Source organism: Rattus norvegicus, chromosome 15 (assembly GCF_036323735.1).
Source record: "Rattus norvegicus strain BN/NHsdMcwi chromosome 15, GRCr8, whole genome shotgun sequence".
NCBI classification, from domain to species: Eukaryota; Metazoa; Chordata; class Mammalia; order Rodentia; family Muridae; genus Rattus; species Rattus norvegicus.
In genome coordinates this window covers 38,514,595-38,540,914 of record NC_086033.1, presented here as the reverse complement: position 1 = coordinate 38,540,914, position 26,320 = coordinate 38,514,595, and the positions used below count along the sequence as shown (strand labels likewise).

The 26,320-nt window shown below is 44.4% G+C and overlaps 2 protein-coding genes and 1 long non-coding RNA gene across 8 annotated transcripts in view; 2 read left to right on the top strand and 1 right to left on the bottom strand.

Moving 5' to 3' along the window:
• Positions 1-6,575, top strand: part of Nup58 (nucleoporin 58) — a 49,620-nt gene extending 43,045 nt beyond the window's left edge. For both annotated transcript variants that reach the window (XM_039092982.2, XM_006252093.5), the window contains exon 17: positions 6,218-6,575. In XM_039092982.2, coding sequence (XP_038948910.1) covers positions 6,218-6,300 — 83 coding nt within the window. In that variant the 3' untranslated portion in view covers positions 6,301-6,575. The remainder of the gene's footprint in view (positions 1-6,217) is intronic.
• Positions 6,576-10,176: 3,601 nt separating this feature from the next.
• On the bottom strand, positions 10,177-26,034 carry LOC103693635 (uncharacterized). Of its 3 annotated transcripts, XR_596150.4 has the most exons (4): positions 21,588-26,034; positions 19,001-19,183; positions 14,468-14,606; positions 10,177-13,670 (listed from the first exon to the last, which is right to left on the bottom strand). It is a non-coding gene; the product is annotated as an uncharacterized LOC103693635 (long non-coding RNA). The 3 variants fall into 3 exon arrangements; XR_010058154.1 differs by lacking the exons at positions 14,468-14,606; positions 19,001-19,183; positions 21,588-26,034 and adding an exon at positions 14,316-14,450 and having other exon boundaries at positions 10,177-12,291; positions 12,481-13,670; XR_005494343.2 differs by lacking the exons at positions 14,468-14,606; positions 19,001-19,183; positions 21,588-26,034 and adding an exon at positions 14,316-14,450.
• Atp8a2 (ATPase phospholipid transporting 8A2) overlaps positions 14,507-26,320 on the top strand; it is a 532,902-nt gene continuing 521,088 nt past the window's right edge. For 2 of the 3 annotated variants that reach the window (XM_039093996.2, XM_039093997.2), the window contains exons 1-3: positions 14,507-14,712; positions 14,849-15,078; positions 16,055-16,155. The gene's annotated coding sequence lies outside the window, so the exon portion shown is untranslated. The remainder of the gene's footprint in view (positions 14,713-14,848; positions 15,079-16,054; positions 16,156-26,320) is intronic. The other variant, XM_039093999.2, reaches the window with a different exon arrangement.

Genomic DNA, 26,320 nt, shown 5'->3' with positions numbered 1-26,320 from the left:
CCTCGGGTTGCTCCGTACACTCCTGCCAGTGTGTAGCAATATCCATCTCCTCAAATTCTTTGGGGTGCTAGTTCTCAGTTGTAAATCCTTTATTGTCCTCTGCCCTTTTTTAAATACCAGGTCCCGTGGCAATTTTTCCTTGATGGCTAATAGCATCTCTGTCAGTGGGTACTGATTTTTTTTTTTTCTTTTTGCTGCTGCTGTGAGATATTGGAAGCCAATGGCATTCAGAACCAGGCCTTAGCACTGTGGTCTTTTCTAACCTAGACCTCTCAGCCTTTTCGGCTGAAAATGAACCTACTATGCATGGGTGTGGCTAGTCTTCCATACTTTGAGGGTTCTTTTTCCTCCTCCCTTTATCCCCCTCCCCGTTTCACCACCTAACATTAGATAAGAGAGAAACAAGGAGAGAGAGGAGAAAGGAAACGGAAGAATCTCTGAATCTAATTTCCGTTTCTTTTTTGACCCTGGCTCACTATAACCAACCTCCCTAAATGACCAAGAATTGTTGACCACACCTATTGAGGCCCTAGCATTCACGGAAAAGTTCCCAGAATTCCAAATGTCACACATTGACAGAAACTGTCTTTAGCTGGCAAAACCAATGCTTCCGATAGAGACCAGGGAGGATCATAGTCAGCTGCCGTGGACAGTCCACACCTGGGATGAAAAGAACACATTCTTACAATACTTCTGTGTTTTTAATGAAACCAAAATTCCAGAATTGTTCCTACACACGGGTGGTCATATTAATCCTCTCAAAACAGTCTACCAAGAGCTCGTCCTTTGTTCTTTTTGTTTTTGTGTGAGGCGGCATCTGTTCTAGGTCACTTTAGTTTGTATGTTCCTACTTATTGACAGTTTAATTCCTTGGTGAGTTTTAGTTGTTTCCACTGGCATCCTTTTTCTCATCCCCTCCTCTCCCATGGTAACCCTTTCCCCCAACAAAGCCTCCTCCTAGTTTATTTTATTTCGTGTGGATGGATATTTTGTCCGCATGTTATGTCTGTGCAGCACATGCATGCCTGGTTCAAGAAGAGGTCAGAAGAAGGCCCTGGATCCCCCAGAACTGGAGTTGGCAGGTGGTTATGAGCCACCACACAGGTGCTGGCAGCTGAATCTGAGTCCTCTAGAAGGGCACGGTGCATTGGCGTTCATGCCCAGCTGTGGTAGTGGAACCCTATGGTTTACGTGAATGAGTGTAAGCATACCACAGACTGTAGATCAGGACAAGAGAGCTAAGTGCCAGGGCTATGGGATTTTAAAGGAGGAAGTGGAAGAAGAGGCAGCCCACCCATGACTCTGCACAGAGAAAATGCCCCAGTAAGCAAGGTTAGGACTTTGTCTACCCTGGAGAAGGTTAAGGGCCAGCTGTAACGAGTAGATATTTTAGGAGTTGTTGAAGAGCTCTTTACAAGAACATCTATGGGAAACTTGTCTGACCCCTGCTAAAGACTAGCGTTCTTGCCTGTGCAGAGAACTCCAGCTGGCTCTTTAAATAGCTCAGAAACCGCCATAGCATGAAGAGACAGAATTACTGACCCAGAATGGCCTGTTACTTTCCTTGCTCAATCTTACGCCTTTCTTTCTTTTCTAATACACTTGTCAATAAAATCAGAATGCCCTCGCTGACTCACCAAGGTTGCCGTGTTACCGTGTGTTTGAACTAGAGAGAAAACCTTGTCTGTGTCTGTGAATTCAGAACACATTTCTTAATCACTTGGTGTTGTCAACCACTAGTGTGAAGTCAGGGGATACCATTAAAGGTAAGCTGCTATCTGATAATGTGAGCTGTCAGCAGGGTCAGGGCCAGGACCTACTCTTAGGTGCTCCATATATCAACTCCTCAGCCCTATGAGGTAAGTACCACCCCTCAAGATAAGGAGCTGTGCAGAGACAAACAGCTAACAGGGAATGAACTAATACATGGCTGGGCCTAGATTCAAATAAGCAAACTTCTAGGCTTTTACATTTAACTCCACACTGTAAGAAAGGATTCTTGCTAATTGATAAAGATACAAAGAAAATTCTGCTTGAGAGTCAAAACAGTAGTTGTTTTGTTTAGCAACGAATAGGAGTTTGAGTCATGAAGCATCATGACATTAAAGAGCCAAACGTTTTAGTTAAAAGTAGTCCTTGGGGTTACAGGGATAGTTTAGGGTGGAGCACTTGCCCAGTACATGAGGGCCTACGTTCAGGTGCCAGCACTCTGCATAGCCATCTAAATTTGAACATTAAAAGGACTCCAAAATGTGAGTGGCGCTCCACTGTCCATGTCCCTGTTCAGCTCTCTTGCGTCTCGTGCCAGTTTGTCTTCCGTATTAACAATTGCATAGCCCTGCCTGCTCTCTTCGCTAGTTCCTGCTGGCTTCAGATTACTACTTTTGCTCGCAGCTGGAAGTCATTCTGCACAGGATAGGTGAGATTGGTGTCTAGTCATAGGAACTCTGGTTACTCAGTGTGATTCCCCTTTGCAGGCAACAGCAAGTGCTGTGCTAAAGGATGACGCTAAGACGAAAACACATATTCCAGGTGTCTCCCATGAGGAACCCCTGTAACCTGTCAGCCGATGGATAAGGCCTTGGCCTTGTGCTAGTAATGCTTGGGTTAGTAATGTTCCTGTGTTCTGAAAAACTGAAAAGGCAGAAAAACGCTTCCTCTGTGCCCAGAGAACATGCTCCTGCCCATTTGTTTTGCAGTTTTCCTCTGTAACTGAACATGATATATGGATACCAAGGAGCACAGCCTACATTTTAGAGCTCTTTTAGAGTTCGAATTTAGATAAACAACACAGTGTGGACTCCGCTAATGCCCTTGGTTTCATCTCTGCAGGTACAGCTGTGAGAATGAAAATAAACCCCACTGGGCCTTCTAGACCATGCTTATTAGAACTATGCTTCTACCGAGTCTAAACACTGCCACTCTGAAATGGATTGTGTGTTGTTTCTTTTTTTTTTTTTTCCAGTAACTACGAGTGTCTGTTTAAAAATTTTAAAACCATTTAAAACACAATGGAAAATCATCGCTGTATTTTTTACTGAGAAAGTTTGGAGTTAGTGCACACAGTTAAATCATGGCATTTTAGATAGAATTGTTCTTTTGGTCCTTACCCACTCTTCTTTGGCCTTCAACCTCCTCGTGTACTCTCCCATACCCCATGGCCTCCTCGACGCCTTCATATCACATGCACCCTATTACCTACTGCCTCTCACTACCCTAGTATCAACCACATTAGCCCTCTGTGATCTTTCTAGTTTCATAGCATGTCCTCACCCCTTCCCCACTTCTGTGCATCCACATACACATTCTAGGCCAGGATCCACACGTGACACAGAACTTGTGATTTTTGTCTCTGTGAGTTCAGGTAGCTTCGTTGAATGCTTTCCAGATCATCCATTTTCCTGCTATCTCTATAGAAGCAACACAAACACTTAGTCATTCTTTGACATTTTCTTTAATGAGACTTTCATGCAAGGTACTTTGATCATTTGGCCCCTAACACAACAACTTAATTTCCTTTAAATTTTTTTTAAAAAGTTGCCTGACTCTCTTTGTAACTGAGCAATGCATGTGCTGTCTGCAGAAATGGGGTCTCACCACCAAGTTCTGATGAACAAGCAAAGCAGCAGCATTCTCCCGTACTGTTCGGTGGCACTCGGACACCTCTGCTCAAGAGCTCAAGGAAGGCATCCTGCATGTGGCACTGGCATTCTTATTTAGCACCCTGTATGCAGGAGGAACAGCATACCCTGTACAGGGTGACTTCAATGTCACGCCTTCATGTTATATATGAACCTTACAGGATAGTAGGTTTCCTGGTTTTCTTTCAAACATCATGTGTTATTCTTTCTCAGTGTCCTTTTCTCTCCTACTCTCCCATCCCTCTTCCTACTTAAACCTGGTATTATCCAGTTTCATGGACTTTGCAGGAATTTGTGTAAACACACAAATCTAAAGAGCCACACGGAAGTGAGAACATGCAACTCATGTCTTCTGGGGCCTGAGTCCATCTTGTTTATTTTATACAACAATATTTTTCCCTCAAATTGATGATAAACTGGTTAGCTTAAACTCTTGAAAATAAAACCACTATATTTCCATTTTTAAAATTCAAAGTTATTTTGAAACTTAAAAAGTTTATAAGTTACTTAGAGACCTGGCTTATAAAAAAATTTTAAAGAATTTTATAATACACTTACGGTTTGTTTCCCCTCTGATTCTTTATCAACTTGGCATACTGTAAACACATCACTATCAAACCTTAACCCTTCTTTTTTTTTTTTTTTTTTTTTTTTTTTGTTCTTTTTTTCGGGGCTGGGGACCGAACCCAGGGCCTTGCGCTTCCTAGGTAAGTGCTCTACCACTGAGCTAAATCCCCAGCCCCACCTTAACCCTTCTTATCTCCAAGATACGTTAATACCATAAGATAAAACAGTCCAATTAAAGTTGCATGATCTTTAAAAATCTCAACACTTTAAATATCCAAGTTTCATTTTAAAAATCCAACTCTTCTTTAAAATTCCAAAATCTCCAAAGTAAAATAAAAAATAAATTACATTTTTTATTCCAAGAGAGAACAACCAAGGCATAGATCTACCACAACTAAGAAAAATCAATATCCAGCACTGTCGCTCCAAATCCTGAAGCTCAGTGTCTGACAACTGAGACTTGTTATCTTCTGAGCTCCAAAGGGCTTGGGCAGCTTTACTTCTTTGGTGTCATTCATAAAACGCACAGCCTGTGTCTCCTAGGGTCAGGCCAACTGCATTCCACACCTGCTACCATCCTTGGTGGTCATAGTGTGTATGTGCCGTCCCATGGTCTTGGCAACACCCATTATGCTGGGGTCTCCACTGCAACTGAGGCTGCACCTTCATTAATACCTTCTGGCCTCAATTGCTCTCCATAACCCCATCATGTCTCTAAAGCTGGTACTGTCTGGCAATCTTCTACATATTATCAGGTTCTGCTTTCAGCTTGAGACATGGTCTCAGTTCCCCTCTGCACCATTGATTCCGTATAGGATTTGAACTCTGGTCCTCTGGAAGAGCAGTCAGTGACTTTAACTGCTGAACCATCTCTCCAGCCCTGTCTTAAACCAACTATTAACACAGCACCCAGCCTGGAATCCTGCTTTTACTGCTCAGAGTTCATACAGTTATCTTCAGAATGCAAGAGGTCACTGGCACGCATCCTTGTGGCTACACGTTATTCCATTCTGTGACTTCTCTCACACAGGCCCTCACAATCATACCCTGACTTCTCACACACAAGGTCCCTCACTATCTGGCCTCTCCTCTATTTACCAGACCTTCCTTCTGGACCTCTCACTCAAAGCTCTATGCCCTTTGACAGTTTCAGTTCTTAATTCCTCAGATCCTACAGCAGAGAGTGCACAGCCACCTCCCCCTACCGGACGGTGGATAGCTACTGCATTAGTTACTGTTCTGTTGCTGTAGCCAAGGCAATTTACAGGAAGAAGGTTTTACTTGGCCTGTCAGCTCCAGGGGATGAGAGTCCATCCTCTCAGAGGTGTGGCAGCAGATGGGCCAGAGCAGCAAGCTAAGAGCTCCTGTCTTGAATCACAAGCACACAACACAAAGAGTGAACTGGAAATGGTGCGAGTATTTAAACTCTTAAAGCCCACCTCTGATCACGCACTTTCTTCAATAAAGCCACGCCTCCTACACCTCCCCAAACAGTGCCACCAACAGGGGACCAGGTATTCAAATACACGAGACTATGGGGGACGTCTCATTGAAACCCCCTCTACCATGTTGTTCTTCCTGTTGTTTGGGCATACGCTTATCTCCCGTGTTAGGCTGTAATCCCAGGGGTCCTATCACATTTTTTGGGTTTGGGTTCATATCATCAATACTTATAGCATGAGATTCAATTCTAGGAATATTTCTTAATTGGTAGTTGATGCAGTGAGAAGAGTTAGTATTGCAGTCTCCTGTTCACCCCACTCCACACAGACATTCAACTGTGTGGCTAGGGTTGGATCTTATTACCACCGCTGAGCAGTGCTGCTGTTACACATACTCATACCTCCTCAGTAAAAAAGGAGGTGCTTGCCTTATATAGTGATTGTAAGCATCTGGGTAAGTTAGCACATGTAAGCTATGTAACTGTATGCTGTGTGCAAGGCCAGAACGCAATAAATAATAGCTTATTATTATCACAGCGGTCTAAACTATTTCTCTCTTTCTCTCAGGCCAAAAATCGCATGTTTTAACTGGATTTCGCAAACCTAGTGTTACGGAAACTAATGAACTAGGAAGAAAAATCCAATTCTGAGCAATCAACAAGTGTCTACAGGAACACCTGATACTCATTTGGTGACCTGTTACTTAGGAAGAGTAATATGAGGCATAGACTGAGTTTGGTCAAGATGTTTAGAATTCAAGAAGAAAAACTTGGCCTCCGTTTTCTAGAATAAACTAATAGATCATGTGCTAGATCCTGGAATTGGGAAGTTGGCTACCAATTCAGTTATGGTTGATTAATTATGGGAAAATCACAAGTAAAAGAAGCAACATTGATACAAAATAAAATGGACCAAGTAGAGTGAACTGAATACTTATCATTTTAATTGTGCCACTCTTAACTTCTCACACTTGTCCAATTGAAGCTTATAATTCAGGTGGCTTTTTATTGTACTTAGTAGCCACTCCATCTTCATTAACCTTTGTCCCCCACTTCTTACCATCATCACTCTAACTCCTTCAGCTACATGTTCACCGCTTCTCTATATGTTCCCGTTCTGAATATTTCATACAGATGTGACTAGATCCTTTTAACTGGCACGGTGATTTCAAGGATATCACCATGTCACTCCTTTCCTTGATAAGTCTGACCGTGTGGCTCTGGCACATCAATATTTAGTCAGCAAACATGTTGGTTCCTCTTTTCAGTGATTGTAGGTCATGTTACTGTGGCATTTGTAGATAGGAGTTTCTGTGTGAACAAATGATTTTGGTTGTCTTGGAGTTTGTACTAAAGTGTAGAAAGTCTGGGTCTTGTGATAACTGTATTTAGTATCTTAAGGAGAGATGGCTCAGCGGTTAAGAGCACTGACTGTTCTTCCAGAGGTCCTGAGTTCAATTCTCAGCAACCACATGGTGGCTCACAACCATCTGTAAAGAGATCTGATGCCCTCTTCTGGTGTATCTGAAGACAGCTACAGTGTACTTATATATAGTATCTTAAGGAACTGTTAAACTTTCCATAGTGGTTGCACATTCTTCATTCTCACTAGAGCACTGGATGAGTGCCCCAGTTTCTCCCTATATTCTATCCCTGTCATCTGAGAGGGTTTGAAGCAGAATCCCACTGTGTCTTTAGAAAGATTTAATTTCAGTGTTTGTGTATGTGCACACATGTACACATATGATTTCAGGTGCTCATGAAGGCCAGAAGAGGCTGTCAGATTCCCTGGAGCTGGAGTTACATGTGGTTGTGAGTTACTTTACAGGAATGTGGAAACTGAAGGAACTCATGTTCCTCAGAAGGGAAGTATGTGCATTTGAGCCATCTCTCTAGCCCTCCCTATGGCTCTAATTTGCATACCCCATGATTAGTCACTTTGACTATCTTCCATGTTTATGGACAATCACTCACAAAGAGTGCACTCTTATGAATCCACCTGTCTCACGTTCCATTGGTCGACAGATATTTGTTGAGCATCTACTTTGTGCTGGACATTGCATAAGTGTTGGAATCGCTAAGTGTACACATCACGCAGAAGTTCCTTGTGGAAGGAACATACATTCTAGTTTGGTACAAACAGGCGGAATGAGTTAAAGACAGAATGTCAGATGATCCCCCCCCCTTCCATGAACTTCAGTGGCCTCTGCGTTGTAAATCCTTCCCAAGCTGTCTGCTGATTTTGTTCAGATTCCTCAGAAGAATCACTGTGAGTGGCAGGCTCAGTCCTTGGAGAGGTATTGCTTAAAATGATTTGAAGTCAAAATCACTCCTTAAGCCATGATCCACAGAGTGGATGTTTGATAACAGGCACAGAAACCAGGCTAATTTCATTGTGTGTCACCATTTGAGCTCTTGGGTGTCCAAGGGTGCTGACAATCAGACTAACATTCTGAAAGGTGTCTTTCTCTGAGTGGGAGGTCTTAACCACAGCCTTGAAACAGTTACTAAACCCTAAACAGCTTTGCTCCATTTATAAGGCACAGGCATGGATTTTTTTGTCCTACTTCTGACTGCTACAGGATGTCAGAATGGCAAATAATCCTGGCTTCAGTGTAAAAGTCAAGAGTCCCAGAAGCCTCTAACAAGAGAGTCTGCCTGTGTTTCACAGCGCTGGAGCCAGGCAGTCTTTTCTCCAGCCATGAAAGTCCTAGATGGCATCTTCTTCCTATGGAAGGGAGCTTTGTCAACATTGAAAACCTGTTGTGTGAGTGGCTCATTCTTCTCATCTAGAGCTGGGCAACCTAACACAGCTTCTACCCCAGCGCTAGCTGTCTGTACTGGTTGCTTCTTACTGCCATGACAAAACACCCAACAGAAACAACTCAAAGAAAGAAGATGCTCTCTGACCCACAGAGGGTTCAGTTCATGGTCACGTTGCTCATGGGCTTGGGCAAAACATCATGCCAGTGGGAGTCCACAGTGGAGGAGAACCGCTCACTCCAAGCTGGCAGGGACTTGTCAGCAGCTGGGACACTGTTCTACAGGAGCCCCCTGTCCCCCATGCCACTCCTGCCGTGAACCTTCCTCCAGGTAGGCACCCCTCCTAAAGTTTCTACAACTCCAAAAATAACACTGCCAGCTACTGTCCATGCATTAAAAAGATGAGCTCAGAGGTACATTTCCACTCACCCCACATTTCCTCACCTCGCACTGGTTTCAGGGAGATAGCTCTTTCCTTAGCTCTCACAAAATCACCCCAATAGCTTCACATTAGTCTTCTGCAGCTTGTCATAAACAATTAAAAATAATCTTAACACGTTTTTATTTGGGAGGGGTGGCATGTGCATTCAACAATGCATATACGTAGACAACCACATGTGGGGGTCTGTTGTGTTATCCGTCTACTGTGCGAGCTCCAGGGATTGAACTTGGGTTGTCAGGCTTGGCCACAAGCTCCGACATCCACTAAACCATCTTGATGGCCATCTCTACCGTTATTTAATGGAAGAAAACTGGGTCCTTGCTCTGGGTGAAGCTTTGGCTTAAAGGAATTTAGTGGATGCTTTGATCTTCTATCAAGGCTGCTCCAACATCCCTATCACCTGAGTGCTCACTGGCATGTGACTGTATTTGCATTCACAGCTTGGCTGTTTTCTTTCCAGAGGTCAGCCTGTAGGCTGTTCTTGGCTTTCAACATGCCTCTCTCCCTAAGCCTAACCATTTCTAGCTGTTGATCTAAAGTCAGTCACATGGGACTCTTTCAGCCAATGAGCGCAGAGAGATGCAGGGCTCAATTGTAGGGCTGCTAATTGGCCACATCTCAATGCTTGCAGAACCGAGGTGCTGGAGGTGAGTGGAAAATAGTCTTGACACACATTTACTCCCCTCGGTGGCGTGGCTCTGCCCCTCTCCCAAACAATTGGAGCCGTTACATAGCAGTAACACGCGATGTTTCAGAGCATCAAAGCATGACAGCGAGGAGCGTGTTTAAAATGTGGTAAGACCTGCCAAAAAACGTGAGGCAGAGCTGTGAGCACTTCCCGCTGGGAATCAACCAATCTTTGAAAAGCCAAAGAACTGTGGGTATTTGGTGATGGATCTGGCAGATGGAATTTCAGGTAACAATGGAAAGCGAGTTCAAGGTAACATTAGGATTTTATTTCTAGCTTTGGACCATGTGGTGGTGGAAGTCCTTGGGAGATGTTGGCACTGGAGGAGGAGCAAGTGAGTAGAGGGCTGAGGGTGTGAGTCAGCCCTTTGTGTGGGCTATGGTGTGGTCTGGAAAAGAGGCCTGCATGTGATAGCGGCATGAGAGTCCCCAGGCTGGAGGATCTGCTGAAGGAGTCGGTAGCTCAGGAAAGAGGCTCAATCTGGGACTCTCCAACGTGAACCAGTCAGAGTGGTGGGCAGAGACCCACAGCACTCACAGGATGCTTGTTCAACTAGAGAAGGGTAGGAGGGCATCTCTGGCCCTTGTGACTTGTGATTAGGTGAGTGGCGAGGAGGAAAGGCTGTCTAGAGTCAGGTAACGGGAGGCTGTGGGGGAGCTCTGTGGTACCTACTACACTCTGTTCTATCCACTGATTACAAGCAGTAACTGTACAGAACATAGGAGCCAACTTGAAGATTTTGGAAAGTATGTAACAGATTGTAGAAGAGACAGAACCTGGGGCTCCATAGGGACAGCATCCCATTGTTCTGTTTTAAAATTGGGGAGTGTTTGTTTTTTTAATATTTACTTCTTTTCCTCTCAATGCTAGGGACAATTCCCAGTGGCTAATTGCGTGACCATGTGATTCAGGTGACTAAAAAACCTCCAATAGTAGCTTCTGAGTCTTTCTCGTCAGGGGAACCCTGTGTGCTGGAGTGTGTATGTCAAGTAGGGACAGAGACCCGAGGAAGGAAAGTCAAAGAGAAATTTGTAATTCTGCACAAGGACCCCAAGCCATGTGTGTGCAGGGCAGATGCAAGCCAGGAAGCAAACACGGAGGTGACCTGAGATTAACCAAGACAATGGACCACTGATATACGGACATAAGTATTTTCTAAGGGGTTCAAACAGAACTCCAGGTATGTGGTGTGGCACTGTGGGGGCCCAGGGCACAGCACAGATTTACATGACACATTTCCAGAGAACCAAAGAAATGTCCTCGAGGGGAGATGCCCCATGATGCCAAAGAGACCCAGGACAGGACAGGAAATCTAACCGGAGAAGGAAAAGCTGTAGAGTGCACTAGAAATAACCTATAAATCACCACGTGCACAGCAGGAAAGGGGATACGCTACGGGAGCGCATGAACGCGAAGTCCAGTGTGAAGGATCAAATCTGAAGAACACAGAGAAACAATAGAAAAATATTTAGACTTTTATGAATCTGTGACAACGCTGTAAAAAAAAATCCAACATATGTATGGCAAGACCCTCCCACAGGACCATCCAGGTAGCTCAATGGGCAAGGCTTTTGCCACCAAGCCTGATGATTTGAGTTTGGTCAGACCGGGGTCCTATATTGTCTTAGTGTTATGTGGCTGGGAAGCTATACCATGACCAAGGCAACTCTGATAAGGGAAAGCATTTAGTTGGGGCTGGCTTACACTGTCATCATGGTGGGAAACATGGCAGCATGCAGATAGATATGGTACTGGAGAAGGAGAGTTCTACATCAGGATCCACAGGTAGCAGGAAGAAGAGTGAGCCACTGGGTCTGGCTGTGGCATTTGAAACCCCCAAAGTCCACTCCCAGCAATACGTTCCTCCAACAAGGTCACACTCCTAATCCCTGTCAAGTATTACCATTCTCCAAGCATTCAAATACATGAGCTTGTGGGGTAATTCCTATTAAAACCACCATATGTGGTAGAAGGAGTTCTGACATGCTGTCTTCTGACCTCCACACATGCACTGTGGGCCACCCACACATACAAGTAAATACATGTAAAAAAATATAAAAGGATCTCAAATAGAGTGGAGATAAATATTGATCCAGGGACAACATTTGAAGGCCAGATGCTTGGTGAAATCAAGGCAAAATTTATGGACTTAAAGTGATAACCTAACTCTAAGTCCAGCAAATTAAAAGATCCTGTGCCGATATATATGCATATATACATACATATATGTGGGTGTGGGTGTGGGACAGTAACTTTTAAAGTTTCTATAGGAAGCTGGGCACGGTGACACACATCTTTCCAGCCCTCAAGAAGTAGAGGCAGGAGGACCAGCAATTCAATCAAGGTCATTCTCAAATGCATACTGAGTTTGGGCTGCATGAGATACTGCCTCTAAAGCCAAAAATAAATAAATCCCAACATAGAAAGATGTAAGTGCTATATATGGGAAAGCAATTGAAATAGTCATAGAGTTCTCTTAGTAACTATGCAAGGCAGTAGGACGTTCACCTTCAACAGGAAATCCACACTGTGGATTCAGAATTCTGTCCCCAGCAAAAACACCCTTCCAGAGAAGCACGTTAAAATATTTTCATGTGGGGCTGGAGAGATGGCTCAGAGGTTAAGAGCACTGTCTGCTCTTTTCAGAGGTCCTGAGTTCAATTCCCAGCAACCATATGGTGGCTCACAACCATCTGTAATGAGATCTGGTGCCCTCTTCTGGCATGCAGGCATATATGCAGGCAGAACACTGTATACATAATAAATAAATAAATAATCATTAAAAAACATTTTTATGTAAAAGAATGTCACATTTCCAGAACCATAAAGAAATTCCTTCATGCTAAAGGATAGCAAATAGAAAACAGATCTTATTAGCTCTTTAAAACACATATAGCTGGGGGGTTGGAGAGATGGCTCAGCAGTTAGGAGCACTGACCTCTCTTCCAGAGGTCCTGAGTTCAATTCCCAGTAACCACACGGTGGATCACAGCCATCTGTAATGGGATCCGATGCCCTCTTCTGGTGTGTCTAAAGAGAGCAACAGTGTACTCATATAAATAAAATAAATAAATCTTAAAAAAATTACCACACATATGGCTGTTTAGACTCAAAACTATAGTATTTTCTTATAGTACTTAGGATCACTCAACACAAAGGACAGTTAGGGAAGGGCCAAGAAATGTATGATGCTAAAAGTTTCTACAATTTGTGAACACTACATAGACATGAAAGTTTAAGTATATTCTAATTGCTACAACAATTACCACCATCAACAAAAGCCAAGGCTATAATGGCATACAGTAGACAAAATGGAATATGTGGTGGTTTGAATAAGAATGGCCCCTCTAGGCTCATGTATTTGAACCCTGGGTCCCCAGTATGGCCTTGTCAGAGGAAGTATGTCTCTGAGAGTTGAAAAGTTTGCACCCTCATAGACCCACGCCATTTCCAGTTGCTTTCTCTGGCTCGTGCCTGCTGTCTGAAGAAGTGAGTTCTTAGCTTCCTGCTCCAACCCTCATGCCACCTCTTGGCTACCATGGACTCATCCTATGGAACTACAAGCCAAAATAAAATCATTTCTCCTCATGTCGCCTCGGTCATGGTATTTTCTCACAGCAATAAAGAAGTAACTATTAAATAATAAAGAGAGCAAACTTGGGAATGAGGTAAATGTCTTGGCTCTGATTATTTCTCCCGAAAGTATGTCTGCTATCCTGACTGTACTGGTTACATTGTATCACTGTGACCCCCGCCCCCCACCAACAGAAACAAGGACTTCGTTTTGAACATGGTTTTAAAGCACTCAGTCTCTCCTGGCAAGGAAGGCACAGAAGAGCAGTTGTCATCATAGCAGAGGTTCACACAGACACGATGCTGGCATTCAGCTCTTTGCTTCAAAGAAGAAGGAAGATATCCAGTAGTTCTGCAGGTAGGGGAAGAGAGAAGAGGTCCAGTAGCGAACGGGTGCTTTGCCCCTTTTATAGGCTGCAGTCAGGAATCCACTAGCTGAGTGGATATGGCCAGCCATTCTTCAATGACTTTGGCATACGTGTGACAGTCTTGGACTGAATCAGGTCTCTGTTCTTCCGTGCAGGGATGGATTGGGTTGGGAGGATGACAGATAGACTGTAGAAATATAATAAACAAGGATAATAGGATTACAGATTCTGAGGAGTTCTGATAAACACTGATGAGATCAGTATTCCATTTAGAAAGCTGAACAAGGTAAATATTGAATTGTGAGGGCAGATTTGGTCCAAACACATATGGATGTATGAATGTTAAATATTTAAAAATATTATTGAAACTGTCTTCTCACCTAATCTAATCTCCCAAGAGGATTATCCAATGCCCTACAGTTTAGCTTTATATTTTCTTTGATGTCTGAAAATAGCTTTATCATATATGCATATTTCCCTAAACATTGCATTTTTATTTTTGAGTATTATGAGTATATTGTTTGTTCCTTTACAAGTCACCTATACTCACTCACATTTTCAGCATTTACCCCTGTTGTATTTATGCACGGCTCACGACTTTTTTTTTTTTTACGACTTTTTTACTTCCCTATAATCATCCATTATGAATGTTTAACTATCCCATCCCCAGAAAGCAGGCCCTTGCACATCGCGTCCTGTTATGAAAAATGGCTATCATGGATGGGTTCCCGAGACATCCGATGAAACGTTCTCTTGGGAGGTGATTTTTCAAACTGTGGGTCATGATAGTCATGAAAGTCAGGTTAGCGGATGGCGGCAACAGCATCCTTACAGAAGCAAAGGCAGTTTAGGAGCATAGGAAGACTCCGGGGTTCAGCGAGACCTGCATCTATCTACGAAGGTTGTCCATGCCAGGTCTGTGTGTGCTCAATGGGAGGTCACCAATGGGGTGCTGTAGGCATTAGGGAATGAGTACTGGCTTACCTGGAGACCTCACAGACGTTACCATAGCGAAGCTGGAGTCTAGAATGTCAGTGCTGTGACTGAGGTTGTTGACTCCAACAGCTGCTTGCCAAGAGCATGGACGTGTGATCTGGGCACTGTCTCAAGCCGAGACAGGTTCCTGAAAGTGAAGAAAAACCATGGGCTCCAAATAGAAGTCAAAGGAGAGGGGCTTGCAGACTCAAAAGACACAGCAGTACACGCTACCCTGGGAAAGAAGCATCGGGGTAAGGAATCACAGTGGCTGTGTGAATCATACAGTGAGGGTGTAAAAGATGTGAAAAACCAGAAGACGTCAGCATGTGTCTGTCACACATATAAGAGCAAGGGCCATTTTGTTGAACCAGTTTCATGTGTTTACAGGAGCATGCTGAGGTACAGGCTGTTTCTTACTGCTGTCGGAAGACATTGATCTGGGCATGGAGCTGTGCACATTGTTTTTCCGGATAAATCTCTACTGGTGATCTTCCCGCGTTCCCACCCTCGCTGGCATAGGCAGCAGGATATCCCTTGACTGTTGCCCACCTACTTGGAGCTCAGGGGTGCCCTTCAGATGGTGCTCACTTTAAAACTCACGGTTTCTCTTTATTAATGTAAGTATTGCAGCTGGTTATCCAAATTACAAACACGCAGTCCCAGTTTGTGGCTTGTTTTTCCCACCTATGATGTCTTCTGTTGGCCAGAACCTCTTAGCTTTAATGTCACTGGGATTCATTCTTTCCTTTATGGGTTTGCATAGTTTAAAAAAATGTATTAGATGTTTGTTGTTGTTTATAGAGACAGGGCATTCTTACCTAGTGCATTATTGTAGTTTGGGCCTTTTCAACGAAAATAGATTGGTGCATGAGATGCAAACAATTAAATTCTCGCTCTCTCTCTGTCTCTGTCTCTCTCTCTGAAACTCATCACAGTTTAAATCAATTTAAATGAATAATCTGTTTATTCCTCACTGCTTGAATGTGAACTGTTTTATGGAACTTACTGGTGTGTGCCTCTGTGTGTGTGTATGTGTGTGTGTGTGTGTGTGTGTGTGTGTGTGTGTGTTGCCAGGACTTGAACCCGGGCCTGGTCCACCCTAAGCAAATGCTCTACCACTGAGCTATATCCCCAGGCTCTCATGCTTCCTTTTTTCCAGTTATTTTATGTGGAGTAGGAAAGAAGGTACACCTTTTTTATTTTAAAATTACATGTACATGTTTATTGTATGTGTGCATATATGTATATATGCACTCAAGCATACAGCTATATGTGTGGAGGTCCGAGGACAGCTTGTAGAAGTTAGTTCTCTCCTTCTGTATGGATCCTGGAGTTTGAATCTAATCGTCAGGCTTAGTGGCAAGTGCCTCACCTGTTGAGCCATCTTGAAGCCCAGAGCCATACTATCAGTGTACAAAGTCCCTATATCTACCCTATTCGCACTGTCGCATCAGCTGTATTGCTTAGGTCCTCATCCTTATGTTTTGCCTGCCTCCTTGATTTGTACCGAGAATGGCAGCTGAAAGTAAAATCCATTGTTAATTTGATGTCTTTTTCTCTTTACCTGTCCTATAATTTTGTGTTTTGTAACAGCGACTGGTGGTTGATTGGGAGCACAGATCCTCACAGTCTCTGTCGTCAAGGCTTTGAGAATTGTAACTTGTTTTTTTGGTCACGTGTAATGTTTTTATAAGGTAAGATTCTGTTTTGATATCATAACTCGACATTAGCTGTCTTAGTTCAATTTATCCTCCTATTTGGTCTAGACCTTGGGAGTCACTGTGTCTTAGTTCTTTGTTATATACAACGTACAATGAGTCTACTCTGTGAGCCAAATGAACCCCTGCCCACCTTTTAAAGTGTGATGATTTGGCCATCACACATATTGATAGTTAGTGTGTTTAAGTACAACATGATCATGTTATCTCATGTTGTAATCACTTTACATTGTGTTCTGCTGTGTTTCTCCACATATTTTCCATTATGGTTGAGATTCTAATTTGTGATGTAAGAAAGACTACCGTTTGTTAGAACTGAAGATGTCTCAGTGGTTAAGAGCACTGACTACTCTCCCAGAGGACCTGGATCTGATTTCCAGCACCCGAGCCTCAAAACTGGATGCGACTTTAGTCCCAGAGCACCTGTCACCTTCCTTTGGCCCCCTTAGGCACCAGTCACACAGGAGATGCACATACACATGTGTAGGCAACACACACACACACAGACACACACACACACACACACACCCCACAGACACACACCCACACACACCCACACACACCCACACACACCCACCCCCCCCCCCCACACACACACAGACACACACACACACTTAAATGACATTTGCAAGTTGACTTCGGTCTCTGCTGTAGCGAATCTCCTCAGTGCTTAAGCCTTTGTATCGCCTGCGTTCTTCATTTTCCCACTTAGTATTTGTATTCCCTCCCTCCCTCCTTCCCTTCCTCTTTTCTGCGCAAACCTTGCTGTGTTGCCTGGTTGGCTGGCCTCAAACTCTTGTTCCTCCTGTCTCCTTACGCTCAGTGTTAGGGGTACAGGTGTATATGGCCATGTCTTGCTTTCGTTTGCTGATTTCTAATATTTCACTAATCTACCTATCATGTATGATCATAAATGAACTTGTTCTGCCTCCTCTCTGCACCTGCATTTATGCACTCCGAGGACTGCTACCTTGACAAAACGTTCAGTGGATGCATGACTCAGAGACCCGCCTCACGTTCTCCTCAGGTATGCACTTGAATACACTAAGTGCTTACGATACAGCCTTTTGCTCTGAGTTTAAAAGCAGTTCATCCTCAGAAGATGCACCCCAGGGCCTTGTGAGGATGCATGCCTTGAGCCCTCGTGTGCGTGGTGCATGGTGTGTTTGTTGCTTGTTAGTTTTTTGGAGATTCTATTTTTGTTTTGGCTATTTTTTGGTTTTGTTTTTAAAGATTTATTTATTTATTCATCCATTTATTTATTATATAAGTGCACTTTAGCTGTCTTTAGACACACCAAAAGAGGGCATCAGATCCCATTACAGATGGTTGTGAGCCACCATGTGGGTGCTGGGATTTGAACTCAGGACCTCTGGAAGAGCAGTCAGTGCTCTTAACTGCTGCGCCATCTCTCCAGCCTTTCTATTTTTATTTACAGATGTATTTATTTTATGTGTATAGGTGCTTTGCCTACACATATGTGTGTGCACCCTGTGTATTTCCAGTGTCCAGAAGAAGTCAGAAGAGGGCATTCAGTCCCCTAGAACTGGAGTTATGATGTTGTGTGAGCCACGATGTGGGTTCCGGGAATCGATGCCAGGTCCTCTGCAAGAGCAGCAAGGGCTCTGAACCACTGAGCCACCGCCCCAGCCCCCATAGCTTCTGTCTTGGGGGAACATAGTAGGCACCTTCTTGCCTCCTCTTTCCTTCTGATCCAGTGTCTCTACATCCCTGTGAAGAGTGGCTTCCGGGTGCTGTCTTTACTATGTTAATCTCAGACAGCAGTCTCTGTCTTTTGCCCTTGTAAGTTACTTGGCTGCTCTGACCTTTGGCCTAGATGCTCTAGGGGATTATTTTCCCGTTTCTAATGATGTTAATTAGATTAAAAATTGATTTTATATCTAATCAGTCTAAAAGCTCTAAGTAGGCTATGTTTATTTCTGCTTGTGTTTTGTTTAAGGTGAGGAGCATCCTCTGTGCCCTGAGGGTAGCCTGGGAAAACCGTAAGGGATGCTTGTTACGTCACTAGAGATGCCAGACCTTAGTTTTGTTTCCAGTTTGAACATTTTTTTTAACTTTCAGGATTTATTTTATATTTAATTGTAGTATGGTGTTCACAGGAGCCAAAACAGATGTCAGCTCCCCTGGAGCTGCAGTTACGGGCAGTTGTAAGTCTCCATACATGGGTACTGGTGCCCAAACTCTGGTCTGGCAGAAGAGAGGTCCATACTTTTAACCCCGAGCCCCCATTTCGGCATTTTCTTATCTGTTAATTTCTCGTTTATGTTCTTGGCTGTTTTCTTTCTTTTAACGCCCCTTACAAAATTTTCATTTGAGTCTATTCTTCCTTTGCTAATCAATAATTAATTGGACTTCCACTTCTGATATGATGTTACCATTTCCTACTATGTAGTTCCTCATTTTAACTGGGTTTTGTTCACTTCTTCCTCTTTGCGAGGATTCTTCTGCCAAGCCATGCCCCCAGTACCGGAACACTTTGGCTCTTGTTTGAATTCTGTGGTAGAGCTCCCTCCTGTTTCTTGAGGTGGAAGCTGTGCACTGCGTTCTTCGGTGTAAACGCATTTTTTTATTTTCTGTTGTTGTTGTTGTTGCTTCCCTCAGTAGGTTTGCATAGCTGCAAACTTTTGGACTGTCCTGTAACACGTGCCCTATAACGCATACTTCTCTATGTGAATATTAATTAGTCTTAACAACAAGAATCACAACAAACTATTACTGGTATCACAAATATTGCTTAAGACCAGAATTTCCGTGGCTTCTGAGTTCCCATTGCCGAGTGGATGGATCATCAGGGCCTCACCTGGCTCATTCCGGAAGCCACGGTTAGCTGGTGGGTTGCCTGGTGACGCGGCCCTGTTGGATGAGTGTCTTGGTTCCTCTGACCATGCAGCCATTTGTGCTAAGGTTAGTATCCTAAAAAGGTATCCTTGGAAACTGAGAGCATGTGTAAGGACTCAGATCTCCCAGAGTCTCCCATTGTGTCCTGGAAAAGGAAATCATGGTATTAGCCCAGATTCTAAGGTAGGAGAAATCAAGAAGTCAGCCACATAATAAAGGGTCACACGTAGATGAGAAGAGCCCTTGTGAATAATTTGGTGCAGAAAATTCCTGGTTCAACTCAAATTTCTGGTATGTATAAAAGAGATTTTCAGACATTACCTGTTATTTTTTGTGGGGATGTTAGAGTTTGGGATCCTATAGCTCTTTAGAGCACTTTTTTTTTTTTCTGGAAAATTGAACTTGCTAGGATCCAGCTTTAGTTAATTTCTTTATTTCATCATTAACTCTCTAGAAGGGAACTCATTTGCCAATCTCAGTCCCCCTGGTGCCAGCTCTTAGCCACTGAGCCATCTCTCCACCCCGAGGTGGGTTTTTCCTATTAGCCAAGATTGACGTTTAACTCCTAGTCCTCCTGCCCCGGCCTCCCCGGAGTTACCAGCAAGTCATACCATGCTGGCTCAGTTTTAGTTATGTCTCAAATTCTCTGTCTTAGTTACATTTTACTGATAAAACTATGCACAGAAGGAATAGTTTAATTGGGCTTATGGTTCCAGAGGGCTAGAGTCTGTACTGGCAGAGTGAAGGCACTGTGGTGGGCATCTGCAGCAGTAGCTGAGAGCTCACGTTCTGATTCACAAAGAGGAGGCAGAGGGGGGCACACTGGGAATGGTGTGAGTCTTTGGAAACCTCTAAGCCCACCCCCAGTGACACATCCCCTCCCACAAGGCCACACCTACAACAAGGCCACACCTCCTAATCCTTCCTAAACAGTTCTACCAACTGGGGATGGCCCTATGGGGGCCCTCCTCCCTCGAGCCACCACACCCACACCTGGCTTTCTTTACATTCTCTTCCCTGGTGACCCCCCCAGCCTCCCCACAAAGGCTGGGGCTGGGAACTTGGTTATACCTTTCCCAGAAGTTGCTATTTTTCTATTTTCAGGTTATTTGAGGCCCACAGCTCCTTTGTTTTCGATTTCTTCAGTGCGTACAGACCATTTCATTCATCCTTCAGTGTTTGGGGAACATTGTGTAGAGGTTCAGCTGTTGGTGGCCACTACTGTCTTGGCCCTCTGGGCATCCCACCCTTTTGATGCCTAATCATTTCCATTTTCTTGCTCTCCAAGTTGGACTTCTAAGTAACCTTTTCATATTTTATCACAAACTCTTTTCCCAGCTGGAACTGCCATTTTTACTTGAGGTATGCTTTTTTCGGGTGGGGTGTTGTTATAAAAATGTAAAAAAAATAAAATAGAGTCTTTTATCCCCCACTAGGTCCATCACCGCATGCCCCAAGATATCTGGTAGATATCTTAAGTCTCAGTCAGCAAAGCCCCTCACCCGTTTTGCTCCATCCCATATCACACTGCCGAAGGCTTCTCTCTGAGCCTGGCAGCAATCTCCCTACCTATCTAGTTCCCAAGGCAGGTTTCCATGCCAGAAACACACAGCCTGATTCCGTGGTGGCTCTGTGTCTCTAGCCACCACACACGTTCTTACACTTACATCGCTACATGAAAGAACACACAACACAATAGCCTTTGATCCAGTTGATAAGATATAATTGCCCACTTAAACATACAAAGCCCTGTACACAGCCATCCGTTAAGAACATTTATAACCACGTGTAAGGGTACAGCGTGGAATCTTAACGTCAGCCTCCATGTTGTCTCCGCCATGGCTTCTCTCTCTCTCCTCTCCTCCTCGGTTCCGTGTCCTCCTCTTCCTTCAAACTTTTCTCCCGGCCATCCTTCCTTCTCATCCAATGACAGGCCTCATCCTATCTTCTACCTGCCTTACCTGTGACATCATCCCACAGGGGGTCCAGCTTATCTATGGAGTTCAGCTCTCCCCTTCTATTGTGTTTCTCAGGGAAATACTGATTTGGGGAACTTTGCCCATTTTATGAGTCTCCTTATGGCTCATGGATCTCATTTTAAGTAATTGCTTTTTCTTTAGAAAATCTCAGTCTCCTTTACCTTCTCCAAACCTGTGGTGGTTGGGATATGCTTAGCTCAGGGAGTGGCCCTATTAGGAAGTATGGCCTTGTTGGAATAAGTGTGGCCTTGTTGCAGGAAGTGTGTCACTGTGGGTGGCAATGAGTTCCACCTCCTAGCTGCCTGGAAGACAGTCTTTCCTTAGAGGACTTCAGATGAAGTTGTAGAACGCTTAGCTGCTCCCGCACCATGCCTGCCTGGATGTTGCCACACTCGCATCTTGATGATAAATGGACTGAACCTCGGAACCTGTAAGCCAACCTCAATTAAACGTTGTCCTTATAAGAGCTGCCTTGGTCATGGTGTCTCTTCACAGCAGTAAAACCCTCAAACAGTACCTTTTCTGTAAAATTCCTTTAATGCTTTTGAAGGTTTGATGGTGGTCACTTACCGGGCCCAGCACTCACTCCCATGGGCTGTTTTCCACTGCATTTGTCTTCCATGTCACTGGGCTGCTGTCGCTCACCCCATAAGAGAGGAACATTAAAACGAGCAGAAGGAATTGACTGCAAGTGTAGAAACGAAATATGTTGTAGATAGACTGAGTATTATGTAAGTATTACCTGTGACACACAGCAGACCAGGATAGGGGCTGAGTCAGAATCCTTTGTACCAGAATGCTTGTCTCTGAGGGCACAGCTGCCAGACCCATTTGATTGTGCACACTGTGGTCTGATCTTGAAACAACAGCAGGCTTTCTTTAATACATTCATTCCTTGTCTCAGCGGATGAGGCTGATGACAAGCCCAAACGCTTGCCATCTATTTATAGCTAGACTGTGGCATATGCGGTTCCAGCTCACAGTGCAAGACGATTTTCAGGCCCTCTGAATCCTCTCCCCAGTTCCCCAGAGCCTGGTCTGTGGATTTTAGCCATTTTGCTGAGTGATCTCTAAGTTGCCAGCTTCTGATGCAAAGGCTTAAGTACCCATCCTCCGAATTCCTCACAGCCTGACTCAGCTTGTCCCCTGCCCTTGACTTCCACTTTTCCCTTTTATAGACAGAATTTGCCATTTGATAGGCATGTCCATAACCTTGGCCTGCCCATTTCCCTCAGAGTGTGATGGTTATTATTCTGTTAGGACAGAGAGAAACTGAAATGGTTAGGCTAACTCACAGTTGTATTCCCCAAAAGGGAAGTATGCATCTCTTATGGGATTGCGCCAATAGTTGGGGCCATTGAATCACCACATGGGAAAACTAGACAAATGCCTTGGGTAGGTGTGTGTATGTGTAGGTCAGGTGTTACATTTGTTTGGGGTGTGTGTGTGTGTGTGTGTGTGTGTGTGTGTAGGTATGTGGACAGCACTGCACACTTGTGGAACTCCAAGGACAAGAGTCAGTTCTCTCCTTCCACCATCTGAGACCCAGGGATGAGACGTCAGGCATCAAGTTAGACAGCACATACCTTAACCTCTGAGTCATCTTGAGGATCTGGTCTGGGATGAGGGTGTTTAATAGAAACTTGTTTTCCCTACAGGCCTCTGGGATGATTCTGCAGGTTAGCAAAACACCTTTCTCTGAGCAGGGCCTGGGTGCCACATGCCTGGAGTTCAGAACTCTAGAAAAGTCAGGGTTTGAGGCCAGGTGGGGCTACATACAGTCTGTCTAAACAAACACCTTTTCTGTGGCCTAGGGAGAGAGAAAGGGAAATAATCCTGAAAAATTTAAATGCCATAAAAAAAGGTCTTCAAAAGGGTACAGTGGAGTGGCTGAGAATGCAGAATCTCGAAGTACTTCTTGTATGTGGCACTCGACTAATGGTGTTTTTGGCTTGAGCGGTTGCTAGACAGGAGGACGTATACAGGACCTGCTGTCCACTGGCCCTAACTCTGCAGCAGTGGTCATCTTGTTAACCGGTGTCCCCTCAGTCTTTAAGTCCGAAAGAGCTAGAGGTCACTTGAGATGTTTTTTCAGGAAGCAAATGGCTCCATTCTTGAGAAGGGCCACATAAAAACTCCACCTTCCTGGGAGTCAAGACCACAGTTGTCAGTGGTAGAGACAGATCTGGCTTTTCAGTGAGTTCTTCGTAATGGTTTTGTCAGGTCCTGGAACATTCTGCACCTGAAAAAACCCGTCTCTGCATTTCCAGTGGCTTCATAATGCAGTAGGCAGAATGTCCCTTAACCCATCTCTGGGTCCCCAGTTGCCCGCTATGGTTTTCTTCGGCAGAGTTCATAACAGCTTTAGGCGTATGTTTCCTGTCCTTTCCTTTGCCCTCTCAACATCCTGAGGGAAACACACAGCTCCCTTTTGCAGAAGGATCAGGGAATAAGTGAAGATGAGAACGATTTGGGTCCAGACTGCACATCTCTGTTTAAAAATGAGTTCTCTTCTCCCTCCCCCCGCCCCCCACAAACCATTGATAAGCCATTTTAGCACTTCTTAGCCCCTGCTCTGAAAAGAAGAAGTACATGCATATCGGGAATCTTTGACAATGTCAAAGGGGAGGAGGGAAGTAAGAAGTGGAGGGAAGTAAGCTATGGTGAGGTCATCTGCTGGCTCTCCATTACTGTTCCACTGAACATTGTTAAATGCAAAGTCACAGGGAAACATTAGCAAAGAGGCTCTGCTACAGGAGCATTTCCTGGTGCAACTTGAGCCCATGGAGCTGTCCGACGAAGGTTAGGATTAAAAACCTCACCATGAAAATAAATCAAAGAACAAAACTATACATGGTCCTGCTTTCCCAGCAGTGTCTTGGGTTATGGAGGAAGCCACTCATCATTCATCCACTCACCGGGTTAAAATGAACAGCCGCATCCTCACCGGGTTAAAATGAACAGCCACATCCTCCTGCCCTAGTTCTTCTTTCTGCTCTCTGGAGCTTGGTCATAACCCTTTACTATCTATTGTTCTAGAACTGTTGTCCAAAGGGATGAAGGCTTGAACATGAAAAGGGAGAACACACACAAAGAAATAGTAAACGGATGGTTGCTTTAAAGGGCAGCCTGAGGTAAAGAGGGTTTTCCAACACAAAGGCCATGAAACTCAAGGTGATGACTGGAAAGAGTTCGGCAGAACAAAGCACCTTGTCTTCTGCAGGCTTGCTCTCCTGGTCCTTTATCTCCTGGGACCTGTGCTATGTGTGGTTGTCACTGTGGACAGCCACTTCTGATCCCTGTGAACTTAGTGGTCTATGACATCTTGGTCCCTCAAGCTCTGTCCAGGAAGTGTGACTAGGGCACAGTGTGAGCAGCAGGTGGCTCAATGGCCACCTTGGTGTGTATCTACATCAAAGACACAGGGCCTTGTCCTCATTATTAACTGGCTTCGGCTCTCTGGGAGCCAGGATCTCTAGTCAGCTGTGTGTAGGTAAGTGGTTCTCAGCCTGTGGGTCATGGCCCCTTTGGGGACTGAACTACCCTTTCACAAGAGTTCTATAGCAGATATCTCACATATCAGATATTTACATTATGATTCAAAACAGTAGCAAAATTACAGTTATGAAGTAGCAGTGGAAATAATTTTATGGTTTGGGTCACCACAGTATGAGGAACTGTGTTAAAGGGTCACAGCATGAGGAAGGTTGTGAACTGCTGATGTAGGTTAACCACGGTGTTTGGAAACTCGAACATTCAAGAATCGTGAACAGAAAACTGGTTTTGGCATGGGAAATTCCATGCCCAGCTCAAAGGAAAAAGATCAAAATGAATTAACAAAAATCAAAATAAAAATAACAAAGTTTAGTGTGAATAAAGTTAGGGAAACACAGACTTAAGAATATCAGTGGTAGACAGGCATGGTGGTACCTGCAGTTAGTCTCAGCACTCAGGAGGCATAGGCAGGCATATGTAGGAGTTCAAGACTAACCTTGTCTACATAGTTCCAGGACAGCCAGGGCTACACAGTGAGATCCTGAGACTCTGTCTTGAAAACAAGCAACAGATGAACAGCAACGAAACAAAGCCACAACAACAAAAACAGCTCCAAACACTCACAAAATGAATGCCGTCACCAAGAAGCATGGAAAGTATGTAATTTTTCTGAGCAAAGCTACGTAAGCTTTCTCAAATAGGCATTCAATACCTCTGACTAGCTACACTGATAGCTGGGCCACTGGCTGCAGCTTACTGCTCTCAGGGGACTCTGCCAAAGCAGAACTGTCTGTGCCCTTGACCTTCCAGAAGGCGTGGTTTTTCAGTTTTCTAAGTCCGTATGGTTGGATCTTACCCATTATGTGAGCTTTTCTTCACATAAGGGAAGGAAGGAAGGAGACAGAGGGAGGAAGGGCAGGAGACAGATGTATACACAGGAGTCCTGGAGCCAGCTGAGGAAGCCAGAGGGAAGGGAGAGAGAACGAAGGGGCGGGGGTGGGGTGAGTGGAGGCTGGCAGAGGTGTCACTGCTTTTACTTGACTGCTCAGAGCCCGTGGGCCTGGTAACCTCCTTCAGTAAGTGAGTCCTCCAGTCTCCCACATTTGGAAGTCAGCAATGCTCATGCCTCTGCCCAGAGGGCTGAGTTGACAGGCGTATGTCACATCCCTCTAGTTCCTACCTGGCCTTTATTCATAAGTGAACATCTTATTCTTCAGAATACCAGAGGAGAATTTGGCTGAGTATACTCAATAGATTTGCGTTTCTAAAGTTCAGTCACCAATGAAATGGTGTGTATTAGCACTGCTTTTCGGGGAGGAATATGTGGATCCACTCTGGAAAATAGTCAAATGTGCAGTACCAAAAGAGCTGCTGAAAAGCCACAGAAGTGGGGTTCACCTGCTCTCTGTCATGTCAGGCATGGTCAGGTAGCCTCTAGCAGCCGTGGCTACCTGCTATAACTCTCTGGTGGGTCCAGAGTTAGATGGAACGAAAAAGCAGTATAGAGGGAACCTATCTGTTTTTTCCATTAATTTATTTATGCATCCCCCCTCTCCTCCCAGTCCCTCCATAATACCCTCCCCCATCTTCCCCACCCCTCCTCCTCTGAGAAGGGGGAGGACCCCTTAGGAAGGGAACCCATCTTGCTTTGAACTTCCCACGACTCAAGTCCCACTCCTGTCCGGTCTACATCAGACCTCTAGAGTGCTGGATCGTCCTCTTCCTCACTGGTCAGTGTATTCAGAAGGTCCTGAGTGTGCTCCATTCTGACAAAATGCCACCTACATCATTTTGGGGGTTAAACTGTT